The sequence below is a fragment of the Lissotriton vulgaris genome, chromosome 1_1 (assembly GCF_964263255.1).
Source record: "Lissotriton vulgaris chromosome 1_1, aLisVul1.2, whole genome shotgun sequence".
NCBI classification, from domain to species: domain Eukaryota; kingdom Metazoa; phylum Chordata; class Amphibia; order Caudata; family Salamandridae; genus Lissotriton; species Lissotriton vulgaris.
The window spans coordinates 805,360,543-805,378,943 of NC_141685.1; the positions used below are offsets into that span (position 1 = coordinate 805,360,543).

Sequence of the window (18,401 nt, forward strand, 5' to 3'; positions counted from 1 at the left end):
GTATCTGTGTATCTTGTGGTACTATTTTGTTATTTGTTTTTGTCTGATGTGGTTATTAATTACCTCAATGTTAGGAGGGATGTAGTGAGCCAACCAGCCACTACCCAACATTGTATCTGCAGTCACCCAAGGGGCCGGGCGCTGCTCCTCGGATATAAATAAAGGCTGCAGGGTCGCTCAGGACTCCAGCAGCGACCCAGACTGTGGCTGGTGTCATTGTGTCCAGCACACACAATAAGCAGGGGCCTACCTCATTTTAATCACCCTCCAAACCCCCGCACCACAGACATAACTGACAAGATTCCTAACTAAATGTACAATGTGTTGCTCCAGTACAGATTTTTTATTTAAATTATGAGAATTGTAGTTGTGTGTTATCATGTAATAAACAAACCTACAAGTCCCAGAACTCGAAGAAAAACCTTGAGTGGAGCAACTCATTACTAATGGACCTGGGAAACTTGCCAGCCTTGCCTAGGGAAGTTAAGGATCCCCCAAAAAATGTGTGCCCAGAAGAATGGCACCTGATGTTGTCACATTTTGTGAACTAAATGTTTGTAATAACCAAATGTTGTTGGGTTGAACAATACACAGCATCATCCACTGAGGTTTACAAATAGATGACAGGGTCATTCTGAACCAGAGCAGCAGGATAGTATAATCACGTATCACAATTGTTCAATTCATATTGACAACCCATTATTTGTGAGCTACATTAGCACTGTTCTAATCTCCTACCTTGTGGAATTCCTGCACTTGACCAATTCATAATGGTAAAATCCATCATTTGAGAGATACATTAGCACTCACCTAATCTCCTACCTTTTAGAATTCCTGCACTTTCAAAAAGACAAACATCCAAGATGGAACTTTTGGAACGTTGTCTCTCCATAGGTGCTATGATCAGATCTTAAAGCATGGCTGAAGTTCCCTCACAGCACAAGCGTAGCCTCTCCTTTCCAAGATGGCCGCCGCTATTACTTGCTACCGGCGCTTGTACTGTGGCACAAGTCCTTTCTTTACTTCTTAAGTTGTAACTGGCTAGGTTTTGGAGGTGAAAATATGGCACTGGCGGTTGCGAGCCGTATGTTGCTGGGAGCGTGCCAGGTGAGATTGAGTTATGGTCTCTATTACGAACCTCCACCTTAAGAGGTATGGCCATGCGTTTTATTTCTCAACAACATTAAGGGTTTTGTCGCTGTAGTAGGCATTGGTGCGAATCTTGGGTTTCCATAAGCAAGTCAGCTCGTATCGTAAATTCAAACAGGGAAAGCATCTGTATACTTATAGATATGATTTTTCTGAGTAAAGATCATTCGGTGTACGTCATCTAGTTTTGTGTCCCTGGGCTTCACCCCTCCTCCCCAAGCATATCTACCTCATTCCATGCATGCCCTAAAACTGATCTGCGACCTTCTTGCCACATTTGTACTTCCCTTCACCACTGGCATCCTCTCTCCCTTATAAGTAAATAACTCCTCTACTGACCTACTCAATTCTCTGTATGTGCACTCCACTACTTGTATGCATATCATTACCATATACATATTCGTTTTCACCCGATCATGGGTTTCTCTCTTCACCCCTGGCGCCCGTCTATTATTTGTTTTTCCCCACACATACCTTCCGGCATCTCTACCTTTGTCCACCTCTTAGCTGCTACTCTCTTCCTATATGCGTACCTAACACTACCCTTTTCCTGCAAATATACAGACTTCTGATGACTCACACTCCTCTTTTTATGTGTAGACGCATGTCAGATATCTTTATCTAGCATTTATACCTCACTACACCTCCCTCCTGCACAGAGGTCCAATTCTTGATTCGTCTCTCCAAACCTGACCTTCTAGTTTGCATTTGGAATTCATATCCTGAATAGTATACGTTCCCCAAACCCTGACTGACTCCTTGCTCCCCTGCATATACGCACCGGCGAGATTAATTGCCGTAATTGTGTGAATAAACGTTCACTTGTCAGAGACGTTGACTCGGTTTATACTTAGTTTTATAGACTAATAGCACAGTATATTTTCTGATTTCAGCTTTTTCCATGGCCGAAGCCATCCAGTCTCGTCCCAGTGCGAGGGTATTACGTGAATTGGAGGATGCTTAGAGATGTGAAGAGGAGAAAGATGGCCTTTGAATATGCTGATGAGAGGCTAAGAATTAATGCCATTCGGAAAAACAACATCCTTCCTCGGGAGCTACAGGTAAAAAGCCCCATCTAATGCCTGCTGTGACGGATTTCTCCCTATCTATGAATCACGGGCTCAGTAACATCAACTGTCCCATCCCCCTATGAGCTATGAAAAAAAAGAGAGTTGCTCTAAATCAAACACTGTGGGGCAGATTTACAAGCCTCTTGCGCTGCCAGTACGTCACTTTTTGTGACACACTGGCAGCGCATTTCCCTGCCCCATATTTACAAGGACAGGAAAAGCCACCCTGCGTGGCTTTTCCTGTCCTTGTAAACATGGCCCCTTTACACGCAACACTTTGCGTGAAAGGGGTGTACAATGGGTGTTGCTGTGGGTGTCCCCACACAACACCCATGGAACGAGATACATTTTCAGATTTACGAGGAATCGTAAACCTGGAAATGCGTCAGTATGCTAGCGAGGCGCAACGTGGAGAAATGTTTTAATTTCTCCTACTTTGAAAGAGGGAAAAATGTGGGCTGCAGTCTACAGCATGCATTGAAAGAGGAAAATGCCTGTAGTTATTGTTTGAGAACCTTCCTGCACAAAAACAATCTCCCCATGGTGCAAGGGTGCCTGCGCCGGTGCATGGCAACTGTTTGTGGGGGGAGCTCAGAAATGCAACATATCATTGTAAATATGTTGCATTCCTGTGCTCTGAAAGTGCAGCAGTGTGGTGCAGCCAAAGGGCTTGCGGTGCCGCGCTGTGGCACTTTCTTGTAGATCTGCCCCCACATATTCACAGTCCTGCCATTTTTCACTCCCAGCATTGAACGAAGATGGTATCCGAGATATTCATTACCTACCTCGTCTATCATCCTTGCCACAGTCCTGACAATTTGTGCTGTAGCTCGCACATTATTTCACTCATCTAAAAAAAAAAGTAAGCCCCACCCCTTTTGGGGGGGGGGGGCAGTTTTATGTAGCCTAAACTCGATGCAAAGGTATTGGAGCACCTTACATGACCACCTGTTAGATTCGACCAGGACACTATCACAAAACTATAAGCATAGAGCTAACTCTTAATGATTCATGTTTTCCTATTTTTTTTATTTTGTGGCTCATCGTTGGTGTTTCATTGCAAATAACGTGCCTCTCTCTTTTAATTTCTTTCTGTTGATTGCTGTAACCTGCCTTAGCAGTTGCATGCATGATACCTTGGATTTCTTGGTATACGGCCCCCAATGCTAAGCAATTGGGCGACAGCCCCAACATGTTTATATACGCTCGGTGAAGTGTTGTCACACTGTCTCCTTACTGAGCTCACCGTTGCTTGTCAATGCTCCCAAGTGGGTAGTGATCCCACCAGCTTATTTAGATGCGCGTTTTCGGTTCTCTTTGTTTTTCAATATGGAGAGAAAAGGCGCATCTAAAAGTAAGCATTTGAAGGTGTCCTTGGGAAAGGAAGGACCTAGTCCTTGTCTGGGCTTCCTACAATCTGGAAATGCTGCAATTAATGATCATTTTACCAGTGGAATCTGCTTTTTGCTCCTCAGGAAGGTGCTCTGTTAGCCAACACTCCCAGGACCTCTTGTTCTGCTGACCCCGATTCTGACCAGTCTGGGGACGAAGCAGTCATAGGAAGATCTGTTCAAGGCTCTGATTTAAAATACCCTTTGGCCCTATGTTGGGGAGAATCTCTCTTTTCCTGATAATGGGGCCCAGGTGGAGGATGGTAATGTCTTCCTTCAGTAACTTAAGCTGGATCCAGAATCTCCCTATAAATCAGGACATCTGGTGACTGTTGTGTAGAGAATGGTCAGATGTGAAAACAAATGTTTTTCCTCACTTTCTCTCCAAGAGGTATCCACTTCAAAACTTTGTAGAGGAATTTCCTTCTTCAGCAAAGGTTGATTCTTTGATGGCGGGTCACACTTCCAGCGGCTCCATCATTTCAGAGGACGCTTCTCCACCAGATCCAAGTAGATAAAAAGGTAGCGAGGCGATTATAAGAGCCTATTGTGCTAGAACTTTGCTATCCTATCTGTGGTATACACAACGTATGTCGTTCAGTCCTTGCTGCAGGACTTGGCAAAGGAGCTGCAGGATGGAGGGGATGAAACCTCCAAATTATCAGTCATGGAAGAGGAAGTGAGATTGCTATTAGATATGACATTTGATTCCCTATAAGCTGCTGCAGTGGCCTCAGGTTCTGCCATCTCAGCAAAACAACACATTTGCATGTGGATCTGGAAAGCAGACAATTCTCAAAAGGCTCTTCTGTCTCGCATTCCTTTTTATGGTGCCAACTCTTCAGTTCTCTGTTAGAAGATTTGGTGATTAAACCGGCAGAGGATCGTAAATTGCTTATGCCAGGTGAACCCTCAATCTAGAGGGGGAGGTTTTGGTTCCGCAGAGCCTTTTTGGGGGGGTGGGGGTCTTGGTTATGGGAGGGTTGTCTCCTGCAACCAATTCAAAGGCAGCACTGTTAAAAAACCTGTGGGTGGAAGAATTATTTCTTTTTACTCAGCTTAGGGGAAAAAGATGTGCCAGATGCATGGGTCCTCGTTGGTGAGAGAAGGATGCAGATTAAAATTCTCATCTTCTCCAAGTGACTTCTTCATCCAAAATCCAACTCCACACAAACAAGACAAATTGCATGCCCTGCAGAAGGGAATCGTGGACCTACTTGTGAAGAATGCTATTGTGTCCGTTCCAAACAAAGAATGGGGCCAGGAATGTTTTTCTCTGATGTTTTTGGCCGAAAAGACACCAGGAGACGTCCGTCCAGTCCTCTATCTCAAACAAGTGAACCTTTATATCCCTCATCAAAGGTTGAAGATAGTGCGTTTGCAGGACATTGTTCCCCTCGTGTCTCCTGACATGATTCAGGCCTCAGTATATTTAATAGATGCCTATTTTCACTTTCCTATCCATCCCTCTTATCAGAAGTTCTCTGGTGTTCATACCTCTTATCAGAAGTTCTCTGGTTTTCTTCTTGGAGTCATCATTTTCTATTCTGTGTTCTTGTTTACAAAAATTCTTACTCCTCTGGTGGAAAACCTACATTATTTAGGTTGATAGCTCTTTCCCTATTTGGATGCTTGGCTAATCAGCAACACTCCATTTTCTAAGGCTCGTCAAATAGTCTCGCTGATTTGCAACCGCCTAGAGAGCAATGGTTTCCTCCTGAACCCAGGAAATCCTTCTTGTTGCCTTCGTTTCATCAGGCCCTGTTCGATACTCTGATCGGAAAGGCCTTCTTCCCAGAGGCACATCAGCAGAGGCTAATAACCCAGCTCTCACACCTCTTATCCTTTCCACAAGTCCCAGCAAGGGAATGGTTTTGTGTACAGAGGGAAATGGCAGCCTCGCTACTTTTTGTGCTTTGGGCTCGCCTTAACTTGTACCACCTAGCGTCTCGTCTCCTGTGGGATCCCAGCTCACAGGCTTACAATTCTGTTGGTCCAGTCTCTCCAGTGGTGTTTCCAAACTAGAGCCGTAGTTGGAAGTTCTGAACCTGAGCAAGGGGGTTCTGCTCTCTACTCTAATTCCTCATACAATCAAGACTGCTGCCAGCAGTCTCGAGTGGGGAGCAACTTTGGAGAATTATTTTGCTCTAGGTCTGTGGGCTATGTCGCAAGCCAGATAATCATCCAATTGGAGGGAACGTTCAGTGATTCACTGAGATCTCTAGTTAATCTACCCTCTAATTGATGGCTTTCCAGTCCAGAACAGACAATTAGGTGGCTCAGGCCTATGTGAATCATCTGGGTGGAAACAGAGCAAGATATTGGGTCAAGGGAAACTTGATGTCATGGAACGCAATCTGTCTTCCGTAGCGGGAGGATGAGCTTGCCGACCTCCTGAGTCTACTATTCCCCTCCTCATCTCTTTCCCTTTCTCTCTTTCCGGCGAACACAGATAGGTTTGGTTTCCCATGGCTGGGCTTGTTTGGATGTATGAAAATGCCCTTCTTCCCAACTTTTGCTACCTTCTTCCTCACCAGGGTGCCTGAGGGCGGAAGCAATGTGTTTTCTATAGTCTCAGGGTCTTCGTCTAGGTTCTAGCCTAAATTCTGAGGGAAATGGTTGAGGTTTTGTGGGTGGTACCACACTGGGAGAGGCAACCGTGATTTCCTGACCTCCTACATCTCTCAGTTCAGCCTCCCTGGTTATTTCCTCTTGTTTCTTCTTCTCTCTGTTTTACAATCCTCCTGTAGAGCTCTCTTCGCTGTCTGCCTCTGGGTGTTTGTTGATTGAGAAGTGGAGATTGGAATCACTGGGTGTTCTCCTGACATTGCTATATGTATTTTGAATTCAAGGGAGTCCAGCACTCTGAAGGTCTATAAGCGTTACTGGAGTAGTTTCTCCAAAGAATGTTCTTCCATGGTTTTGCTTCCAATCTCACGTGAGGGCAGGAGCCTTTTGGAATTACTTAGAGATGGTTTTCTCTTGGGGATAGGTGTTTTAACATGGAGAAGACAGTGGGCTCCTATTAAGGCTTTAGGAGGACCTTGATATTTTACAGTTTGAGTCTCTGGGCTCTAGACTTCTGTGTAGTTTCCATTTGAGAAGGCCAGTAGTTTACACTCTAGTTCCTCCTTGGAAACTCTCACTAGTGTTGGCTTTTCTTCAGGGGGCGCCTTTTGAACCCTTCTCTTCGGTTTATCTAAAATTCCTTACTTTGATTATTTATTTTCCTTGTGGCAATTTCTTCAGGAGATAGATATGAGGACATTTGGGCTATTCTGTAGCATTAGCCATTTTTGAAGTGTTTACCAGATAAGGTGGTCCTCAGGCCAAATCGTTGGTTTCTTCTCAAAATGTCTTCTTTTCATGTTTCTCAAGATCTTGTTCTTACTTCTTTCCATCACTTTCCCTTCTCGGATCATGAGGTTCTCTGGCATTTATTAGATCTTGTTAAATCTTTGACTATTTATTTAGAAAGGACATCTTTCTTTCAGAAGGTAAACTTTCTCTTAATTTCTTTTGGTTTGGGCAATAGAGGTCAATGCCCAATGATTTCCACCTAAAGTACTGGGTTAAAGACAGTTTTTTCCTTGCCTAACAATAACGCAGGTTTAGCTTTTCCTGCTGTTATTCATGGGCACTGGACTACAGGTGTTTCTTCCTGATGGGCTTCTTTTATAGACATTTGTTCGGCTACTATGTGGTCTAGTCCAACACAAGTTCATTTCATATTATAAGCTAAGAATGGGGGTATCGTTTTCAACTGCTTTTGGTTCTGCTGTTCTTTTCGCAGATGAATATTTATGGTTTTTGATTGTGTTCTGTTTTCAGTTAACACTACGTGTCACAGAAACCTTGTCAAGCCAGATCTATACATAAACTCACTATTCATGCTGTACTTCTGATCTTGGTTGAACTGTCTGGTTTATAAGAATTTGCTTCTGTTGACTTATTCAGAGGTCATTCGTCCTGATGTTATTTTCAAAATCTGCAGTTTCAAGCATGAAGCATTCTCCTTCCCATCTTCTCTTCCATGCTCACTCTTTTGTCTGTAAAATAGTGTATTTTTTCTTAATACTCTTGTGGAGACAATTCTTTGCTCTAACTAAAGTTAGTTTGCCAATTCAAACCATATGATTCTATTCTATGCATCCTAGGCAAAAAATTAAATGTGGTACTCTATCCCAATTTAGCACCCAGCTGCACAGATAGCTATTCAAAAATCTCACTTTTGAATACGGAACACCCAGCCAAACGTTCTGAACCCTGTGCAGGGCATCCTGGCACTGTGCTTGTAGGCCAAGCTATCCTATCTTCTAGTAACTGGCATCAAGATTTACAAGGAAATCGCACAATGCAGTCCAGCTAGTAAAGTTGCTGCGTTGCATGAATGTGAGAATTATCTGTTCAGTAGTCTCATCCCCTCAGGCCTTTCCAATTCTCTAGACCATCTTGCTTATAAGACTCCAGCATACAGGCTGAAGATCGAAAGGGCAGTGTAAAGGTTCAGGGGTTTGTCTAATTCTGTATCCTCTTCAGTTCAGGCAACTGTCAATTCGCTCTTCTTACTCTAGCAGCATTGAAAGTCTTTAGGGAGTGGTATTTGGTGAAGCGATGATTTTGCCTATTTCTGCTACTCTTTCTTGCCTCCTCCTACTCCCCTTCCAATTTTCCAATTTATCCCTCAAATCATGGACTTTCTTCAAGATAGATTTTCTTTGGGACTTTGTTTTAACACCGTAAAAATCAAATGGGCTGCAATTAAGGCATTTAGGGCTATATGTGTGAAGCAATTTTCACAGAATCAGCCTGTTTGCAACCAGAAAAATGCTTTGGGGAATGTACAATTCCCAAATTGTGATTCAGTAACTTGTTACCGAATCGCAATTTGGGTTTTGCACTTCAGTATTGGAAGGGGCGTGTTTAGGGAGTCCCTTCCAAATAACGAATCTCATTAGCATGTACCAATGTTTTGTGACAGGATTGTGTCGCAAAACATTCACACTTTACCACCAACTCAGTCGGTGGTAATGCATTTGCAAATTGGAAGGGGTCCTCATGGGACCTCTTCCCCTCTGTGAATGTTGGGAAAGCATTTTAAGAGCAGGCATTGGGCTAAGGGATTACTGCCTGCTCTGAAAAAATTTAAACTAAACGTTTCATTTTTCATTGTTGAAACGCATCCCATTTTCCTTTTAGGGAAACATGCTGCATTTCAGCAACAACAAAACACATTTATTACAACACAATTACAAACATGGTGGTCTGCAGAACTTAGCAGGACGCCATCCTTGTGATGGCTGTGATTCCTAATGGGTTTCAAACTGCATCGTACCGCATTAGCATTCATGAGGCAAGTCGATTTGAGACCCACTAGGAATTGCAAGTATGAAACAAACATTTCATATATAAGGAATAGCAATTTTCAAATAGCGATTGGGATAGAATCGCTATTTGGAAATCGTTTGTCCTTGTCTATATACATCTGGCCCTTAAAGCATCCTTGGGTAATTAAAAAGGTGATCAGGGATTGGTGCAAAGTCTATTTAAGGTGTTTGTTAATATCCGTCTTAAACTTTCTCCTCCATGTCTGGCGTGGGATCTCCCATTGATCTTGCAGGCTATGAAATTGCTACCTTTCAAGCATCTTCATTCAACAACAGGATTATTTTGCACCCAGGCCTAAACTTTGTACCAAAAGTCAATTCTTCTTTCATGTTCAAGAGGATGTGATATTACCGGTCTTCTTTCCTGACCCGTAATATGCTGAGGAGGTGGAGTTGCATTCACTAGATGTAAGGAGAGCAGTACTAGTCTATCTTGAAACAGAGGCGGATTTCAGATTATCTCTTTGTCAACTTTGGGCTTGGCAAAAAGGGCTGAGTAGATGGGTTAAGCTTTTAAGTTCCTTGTCCTATAAGGAGTACGGGGTTCCCCCTCTCATGGGTGTTTGGGAGATCAACAAGATGAGTCTATCTCTCTAACTGTATTCCAGAGGGCATCACTAAATAAATTAATTTTGTAGAGCAGACATCTGGACAGCTCTGCATTCATTAACCACAATAGGGTGACACAAGGCCCAGGCATGGAGAATGTCTTTGGTTTTAAGGTTCGGTCTGCTGTGAAGTAAAAACTAGATCTATAAATCCAGAATAAAATGTACAGTTGTCCTGCTGTATTTTCACTTTGGTATATCTCATGTTGTAATTCCTTGCAAGAGAGAGGGATGAGGGGGTAATGCCTTGATTACTTATCGATAATTGCATAACTAAGAGTCCATCTCTAGCTTTGATTCATTACTGCCTCCCATCAGGCCAGTATGTTACGATAAAGACTGCGGAAATAAAAGAGCAAAACATAAATATGAAAACAAGTGTAACTATCACAAGTCCGTGTAATAAGATTGTTTGTCCCTGATTCAAGTCCCTGAATTGCCACTTTATAAAAAATTCTCACCTATAGATGTATTTACTGGTAGGCCTTTGCGTGACAGTTGGCAGGGCAAGAACGCATTTGCAACATATCTAGACTGCATTTGATGGTAATAAGCTCTGTCACATGAGCAGACAGCAGTCCACTTGACAGAGAGGTCCTTGCCTCTCTCCAATCCCTGTGTGAAGTCTGTCATATATAATCTCCACCTTTGCCTTTGGGCTTCCTTCTTGCAGTAGCTCCGGTCTTCGGCCTGCGTCCACGAAATTCCACATTAATCTAATCTCCAATATTATGACATTCTCTCGCCCTCAGGGCCCTCCTTCTCGGAACAGGATCAGTCATTCCTCTCTCCGATTGATCCCAGGTAAATTGAAGCATGCAGGTGTGAAGTCCACAGTGCTTACCCCAAAGTTCCAGTTGGTCAGGATTTACAGCTCTTGTTAGAGACTCTGCTTCTCTTACACCCACTTGCCTGAGATTCTGATTGGTCCACAATTGCTGTCCATGTGATGTCAAACTGGCCCTTGTTTTTCAGGCTAAGAATGATAGAAGTACTGACTGAGTAGCCATTGTTCCTGTAGTCCGAGAAATGTAGTTCCATCCTCTGTGCGTGATACAAATGTTTTTCAGCACTGAGAAGATAAGCCAGCGATATTCCTGCATATAAAGGTTTTCTATGAAGGCCTATCTATGCAGTCCATGTTGGCATATATTCCATTTTCCTTATGTTTCATAACACTATGGTGCTTTAGTAGAGTTCTGTACATGCCTTACTCCTGAAATAGCATGTGGTGTTCAGGTGTGGCCTCTTAAACACCCATGAATAGAGTCCAGTGAGTGCAAAGGGTTGCTTCTACACTTCAGGTAGCCAAAGACTGGGATTTTTGTAGCTTTCCTAGTGTCTTGTTAATCTGTAATCATGTGGTCCTTGGGACTGATTTTGCGAATAAAGCATTTTGGTGACTAAACTATTGTTCATAATCTGGTTTTCCTTCTTTACAGGAAGCGGCAGATAAAGAGATTGCAGCCCTGCCGCGGGATAGTTGTCCAGTTCGTATCCGGAACCGTTGTGTACTTACTTCCCGCCCACGAGGTGTGAAACGGCGCTGGAGGCTCAGCCGGATCGTCTTCCGTCATCTAGCGGATCACAGTCAAATGTCGGGGATCCAAAGGGCCATGTGGTAACGGATCCAAGACTGCACCTTCCCTAACCATGGACAAACTATAGTTCAGGCTTTGCAGATGGAAAATGAGCAGGGACAGTCCCCAAAGGAAAGAACTGATTCATGGCTGTGAATTAGGTTTAAAATGTCGATGAAGTTGGTGAAAATTAAAGAAAAGCAGCTTTGCATTTTTAGATGAACCATTCTTACCGCAAACTGTCGCAGATATCAATGAATGCAACAGTGCATTGATCTGCAAAATATTTTCTTACATGTGTACCTTTCCATTCAACTGTACCATTCCCTTTATTTATATACATGTTCAGTGCAGCAGGCCTCCTTGTGGTGTGGAAAGTAATAACAAGGTATCAACGTATGAGAGGCCCCATCTTTTTTCAGATTACCCTGCTGAGGTCTTCCATTATGGGGGTGGTTTCGGATTTGTAGATCTCATGCCAATCGTAATCCTAATAAACAGGACATTCGACATATGGTCTAGATTGGTTTATTTGCCTGATGGGACATATGTTCCCAGATGATTTTTCTTTTTCTACAGTAAATATACAAAGGGGGCATTTGTGTGCTCAAAGGAGCCAGAAAACGATATCCTACAGGAGGATTCTGCAGAAATGTCATAAGTCCAAACATGTACACTATAAGAAAGCAATGGAACAAAGAAGCCAAGCCAAAAATGTATAATGAAAGCTAAAAAAACAACGTTCTGCAATCAACAATATATTGCAAAAGCATAAATATTGAAATGCTACAAACCCACCTGAAGTAACAGTGAAGTGTTCAGGTGTTGCACACCTGTTTGAGGAAGTATAATAACAATAAAAAAATACAGAACTTATGACTGCCAGTGTGATAGAATAAAACTGAGATTAGTGTTATATTAATTTGGCAGCTGGTGATGCGGGTTATAGTGGTTGGGAAACACCTATTTTTGATTTAATTTAGAGCGGTCCAATACTGGGAAAGTTGATGTTTCGACCCATGAGTCCACAAATAATATAAATGGAGTCTTCATCAGGACTGGAATGTCATTAATGGTGTTCCAGCCTTAACATAGAAAGCTGGTAAAAAAGAAATTAATTTCAATTCAGAGTGGACCGATTTACTATTTGAGTGGCTCACACAACAGCCGGAGCGGTTATTATTGAACAGCTGGAAGAGTAAGTGTGGAATTATTTTCGGGTATCAGCAGCAGTCTAGCACCCTAGTCTATGAAGGATAATGTGTTCTCAAATATTCTTTGTGAGGAATCGTGGCCCACATGAAGCAGTAACTAGAAGCTAATTGTAAGCTGCTTTGGAAGTTCTCTTAAGGTGATGTTCCTTACGGCATAATTGAAAATAAATAAATAGCACTTTTATATCGGAGCAGCTGCCCCGTAGGGAATCCTGTTGCTAAATAGAGGTAGAAAAATTACCTGGCTATTTCAGCATGGCGAAAATATGTTTTCAGCTGTTTCTTGAACCTTGGTTCAGAAGGGCTATCGCTGAGATGGAGAGGTAGGTCATTCCAAAGTTTAGAGACGAAAAGGAACTTCCTCCTTTTCTGGTCCTTAAAGGTCTTGTAAAGGTGGAGTCTGTCTCAGATATTTAGGGCCTTTTCCATGAAAATCTCTATAGGTAAACACCATAATTTGAAGTGTATGCACTTTTGAATCCGTAACCAATACCTTTTCAAATTATGTGCAGTACACTGCTGACGAGGAATATTAAGTAACAATCTTGCTGCAGCATTTTGGGCCACCTAAAGCATGTCCAACATGTTTTGAGGCAGAACAAGATATATGGCATTGGCGTAGTCCAACTTTGCAGTGATCAGTAAGTGGACTAGGGTCTTGTGTGTGTGTTGTCCAGGGAGCATTTGTAAACTTTTTCTTAGAGAGTGCAAAAGTCCAAAACAAGTTTGGGTCACTGACTCAACTTGTGGGCAAAAAGACTGCTCCTTGTCAAATTTAGTGCCCAAATTCTTTGCAGCTGTAGTTGGGGAAGAAGGCTCTTCTAATTCACATGGACACTACAAGCTGGGCATTTTGTGCTGAGCTTTGCCAAAAAACAGAATTTCTGTTTGTTTCTGAATTCTATTTTTAAATCCAGTCTGCCACCCAGAGAGAGGAAGGACTGTGATCCTGTCCTGATTTAAAAGCCTCTTTCAGTTCATCGCTCTTTTTCAAACAAAATCTTGAGCTGAGTATCGTCAGCATATGACACCTCCTTAATGCTCTACGACTAAATAATTGTGGCAAGAGGAGCCATATATACATTAAACAATGCAAGGCTCCAGGATGAGCCGTGTGTACCACAGTGACTCAATGGCTTATTATTTAAGACAGGGGAAAGGTAGACCTATTGACAACTATCCAATAAGGGCTGAAGCCAGTGCAGCAGTAAACCAGACTCTTACATCACTCAGTCTCTCCCTTAAAATGGAATTTGACACATTGTCAAAGCCCGCTGATTGGTCTAATAACTCCAAAGCGGCTGATTGGCCTTGATCTAAGCTCATCTTAAGGAACTCCGAAACCTCAATTTATTTATTTATTTATTAAGTTTTATATAGCGCGAGCATGACCACCGAGGGTATCCGAGCGCTTTACAGAGTGTGCAGGAAGGCAGACTGAGGCAGATATTTCTTCATCATGTGTTTGTTTGGTCCATTAACATGCATGGAAACCAGATTGAGTGCTGCAGAGAAGATTGTAGCCCTCCAGATGGGTAAATAGCTGAGTGTTCACCATCCCTATATTAATCATTTGAGTTCTGGAGTAGTGTGCTACTTGCCAAAAAACGCTACGTCAGGGGTAGTAAGCGCTATATAATTACAATTTCCTCCACCATTTTTAAAACTGGAGGAAGAATGGATGTAATCCTATAGTTTGTCAAGTTATTAGGGTCCGCCGTCTGTTTCTTCAGCAAAGGAACATGTTGAGTGCTTGTTTACAGCTTTTGGGCCCCATAGCCGACTTGATCGATAGACTGAAGAAATCGTTCGGTCTGGGATTAACTGTTGAGAGTGCTTGGATAAAAAAATATGCAGAGGGCAGGGGTCCAGAGAGAACTAGACTGAAAATTATAGATAGCCTGCTCTGATTCTTACAATGACATCTGATTGAACTCTACTAAAAAGGGGCCTATTGATGGTGGCAAGTGTTTAGATTAATCACAATTATCTAGAAATGTCATCTGTATTTGCTTTTTCATATTTTCCAGAAGGTTGAGTATATGGGAGTTATTTACTAGCGTTTTGCGTGGGCTTTCTGTGGGTGTACTGCGATGCATAGCTTTGCATTAATTTACTTACCACTGAACATGCCTGTGGGCACAGCACAAAACTGTGCACTGGTCAAAAAATCCTTAAGTCTGTATCGTTCCTATGGCCATCTTCTAATTGTTCTCTTCCATTCCTTTGATTGCTCTGGTTCTTCTAAAGAGCAGGAGTTAGCCACTGGTCCAAATTCTGCCCCAAAAGGCATTTGCTACAGAGTGGTCCCTGATACTTGCTTTTGCTCTCCTTCAGTGGCAGATGCTTCAAAGTTGGACTTTACCTGACCGTTTGTGCTCTGAACAGTTCTGTACAAAAGGAGATGTCCAGACAACGCTAAAGCAATCTATGTGCTGAGCAACTCTGAAGTACTGTGCTAGACACTAAGGGGCAGATTTATGTTGGAGTTGCGCCACGTTTGCGTCACGCAACGGCGGCGTAAACGTGGCGCATCTCTGCGACCCATTTACAACGTGACTCATCTAGGCAGATGCGTCACGTTGTAAAGCCCTGCGCCACATGTGGGCGTTTGGGCGCAGGGTGGGCGTTCCGGGGCAGGTGTGCCTCGCAAAAGTGGCTGAGTGAAATCTACAAGATTTCACTCAGTCACTCTTAGGCCAATGCTGCGTCAAAACCCTGCGCCTGCTTGAAGCAGGGGTAAGGCTTGACGCAGCATTGGACAGATAGGGCACCCCCGAGCCTTGCTGGAGCTGCGTCGCGCTTGCGACGCAACTCCAACAATGCGCCACCTTTACGGCACAGATGCGTCACGCATCTGGGCTGTTTTTGCCCCATGGTGTGCCGCATTGTAAATGCGGCGCACTATGGGTGGCGGAGCTGCGGCGCACATTAACTGGCGCATCCCTGGGGATGCGCCAGTTATTGTAAATCTGCCCCAAAGTCAGTAGGCAAATGGTCTCGCAACATGGTCCTCCTGCCTCCATGTTTTGGTCCACATCAGGTATTGGGTTGCCCCAGGAAGTAGTTGTATTCCTTACATTTCAAGGTGCTGAAAACTGTCCTTTTTCAACTTCTGATGGATTCATTTGTCAAATTCATCCCAAATGGCCAGAATCGGTCCGCATCAACGGGAACCCTACCAAGTCTGATCATTTCAGAAAACTAGAGGCTTGGAGGAATCCAGGGTTATGTGGCTCGTGTGGCCCTCAGCATGTTTTCTTACCCTGAATACCTTTAAAACACTGACTGAAGTTACGCTCAAAAACATTTCCTCTGTTTCCTTGGGAGATGACTACATAAGGTAGTCCCAGACACCAGTTCTTAGCGAGCCCTACGAGCCCCAGACATTACTGAAAAGTAGACACTCTGGGGGTCATTTATGAGAGGGTTGCTTCAAGCTTACCCCACGCAACGTGGTACATGTGTGACGCAAACCTCTGTCAGATTTTTTGAGGCCAAGCAAAACCACTTTGCAAGGTTTGGAGTGGCTTAATAAAATGCACCGAAATCGCTGCGTTGTTACTCTGCCCTGGGGTTCCATGGGCGCTCCGTTGGTGTTGCCATGTATCTCCCATGGATTTTGACTCATCCCCAGATTTACAAGAACTTGTAAACCTGGGGAATGCACCAAAATCTAACACCACTTCAGGGGAGACTTAACTAGGAGAAATATCTATATTCTCGATTCTTCCTCTTTCTATAGAAAGAGGAATGTGCCCACCTAGGCTTGTTTTTGTGCAAGAAGTTGCCCCTTCCCACGCAAAAACAATCCTGCATGCAACACTGGTGCAAGGATGCCTGCGTTGGCGCTAGGTTGCCAAAGGGCGCCAGCACAAGGGAATGGACAGTAATGTGCTGTATTGCCTCAAATACGGTGCATTCTTTCCCTGTCTCGCAGTGCATGCACAACAAGGTGACTTGCTACTCTGCGTCACTTTCCCATAAATGAGCCCCTCTGTGTTTTGACTTGTGTGAATCCCACCATTTTTTCTCATGCGGAATGCCCTGTAAACGTACCTTTAAAACCCACACCATGTCGGGATGAGGGACTTGGGAGAGAGTTTAGAAATTAGGCCTTGAAATCTGTTGTGGAACAAAGAAATAAAGGGGCATATTAGCAAGGGGAAGTATCGCCGCTTTTTCGGCGAATTGTGCCGAGAAAGCGGCAATACTTCTAGAGCCCTATCCACAAGGGCATTTTAACGCCTGGCTCAAGCCCACTTTGCATGTCGGCGACAAACATCGCTAATGACATGCAAAGTGGGCGTTCCTACGTCCAACCACATGTAAAATGTGGTTGGAGGTGGGAACACCCTATTACCTCCTCGTTAGTCTTCCTCGCCACATGATTTACATAGTGAGCATAAGCTCCACGACAGAACCCTCCAAAGCAAAAAAAGCCTCCCACCCCCTCCCAACATGGCCGACCAGTCCCACCTGACCTCTATAAGAGGCGGACCGGCCCAACCAACAGCCTGTTTTTTTTGTTCTGCGCGATTCTCTCCAGAGGCGCTGTTCAGGTAAGATGGGCCGGCGTGTGCTGGCCCTTGGGTTTTAGGGTTGAGGACCTGCTCTAGCGGTCCCTGGTGCCTTATGCCTACAAATCCCCCCCCCCTCTTCCTTACCCCGGTCCTGTGGGGCCGGTTAGGTGCTGCTATAGCGTGCCAGTGGTTTACATGGGGGGGGGGGGCAGGGGATATGGGGTGTTTGGGCATCCCCGTGTATCCCCAGGTCGTTACTGAAGGGCCCTGGCCACTGTGTGGGCTTTTGGGGTCCAGCGCTCCGTTTTGCATTTCTGCGCCTATGCGTGTGCTTGCATGACTCTGTGATGAAGATTGCATGTTACGCCCGTCGGGTGGCTGGGCTGCCCGATGGGAGTCGTGTTTTCCTGGGAATGCCAGGGCTGTGTGCTTTGGCACTGCGTGGGGCTCGCGCTTCAGGTTCTGTTGCATGGAGTGTTTGTGCCGCTGATACAGCTTTCAGGTTGTTTCTGCCTGACATGAATTCATGCACCTCAGATAGTAATCGGGTGCTCGTGCTTCACATTGTGCCATTGCCTGGGACAGCGTTTTACTTTGTTTTCAGGTCTGCGGCGCTTCTGCACGACGTTGATTTGTTTGGCAGGTAACGTCTTTGTAGCGGCATGGGGTAAAGTGGCACAGCGGATCTGTGGTGGCCCCTGCGTAGTCTAGCGGCATTATAGGTAGCGCTGGCGCGGTGCCTGGCCGTGTGTTTGTGGTCGGCACTTACTCGGCGGGGGCAGGCTCGGTCCTCCCTCGATTGTCCGTGGGTCCTCGGGGGCTCAGCTGACCGGGTCCGGGTGCTCCCATCATACCGGCCTGGGTCTTGGTAAACGCGGCGCCGGCGTCCGTGAGTTGTTTTTTTTTCCTCCCAAACGGCCCGCGGCTGCTTGCCGCGCTGGGGTTGGCTCCGGCTGGCTCACGCCTCTTGTGGGCGGGGTTGAGTTTTTCGACAGGTGCGGCCTGTGATTGCCTTGGTCAGCCGTGCACGCCAGGGTTCCCCTGCGGGCGCTGCGGTTTGTACTGCCTTCATAGGGCAGCGGACAACGCGTCAGACTCGTGGTCTGAGGGTCCTGTGTTCGATCCTCGGTGTGGGCATTTCCTTACTTGGAATCTCACCGTCCGGCTTGAATGGTGTGGCTCGTCCATAGTCACACTTCGCATGATGTCTGAGGTCATGTATATTTAAAATAATTTTGGCCTACTTCATGATGACTTGAGAGAAGAAATGCTTCTCTTGTCCTCACCACGAGCAGTCACTTACATCAAACATACTGTCTGAAGGACAGAGGTTTTTTAAACGGCGGCGTTCTAACCCGAGTCCTGGGTGCACTTCCCCGCCTCGGCGGGTATTGGCTCTATGCTGTGTGGTCGGTTCTGGGCTCTCCCTGACCCGTCAGGTTGGCGAGTTTCTGGGGCGCCGGACTCGTGTGCAGTGTG

The 18,401-nt window shown here is 44.7% G+C and overlaps 1 protein-coding gene across 1 annotated transcript; it reads left to right on the plus strand.

Annotated features, from left to right (window-relative positions):
- The first annotated feature begins 1,019 nt into the window (after window positions 1-1,019).
- MRPS14 (mitochondrial ribosomal protein S14) lies at window positions 1,020-11,695 on the plus strand. Its single transcript, XM_086956654.1, has 3 exons — window positions 1,020-1,107; window positions 2,043-2,210; window positions 11,048-11,695. Exons 1-3 carry the CDS (start codon window positions 1,063-1,065, stop codon window positions 11,228-11,230), a joined length of 396 nt encoding a protein of 131 aa, XP_086812780.1. The 5' UTR covers window positions 1,020-1,062; the 3' UTR covers window positions 11,231-11,695.
- The last annotated feature ends 6,706 nt before the right edge of the window (window positions 11,696-18,401 follow it).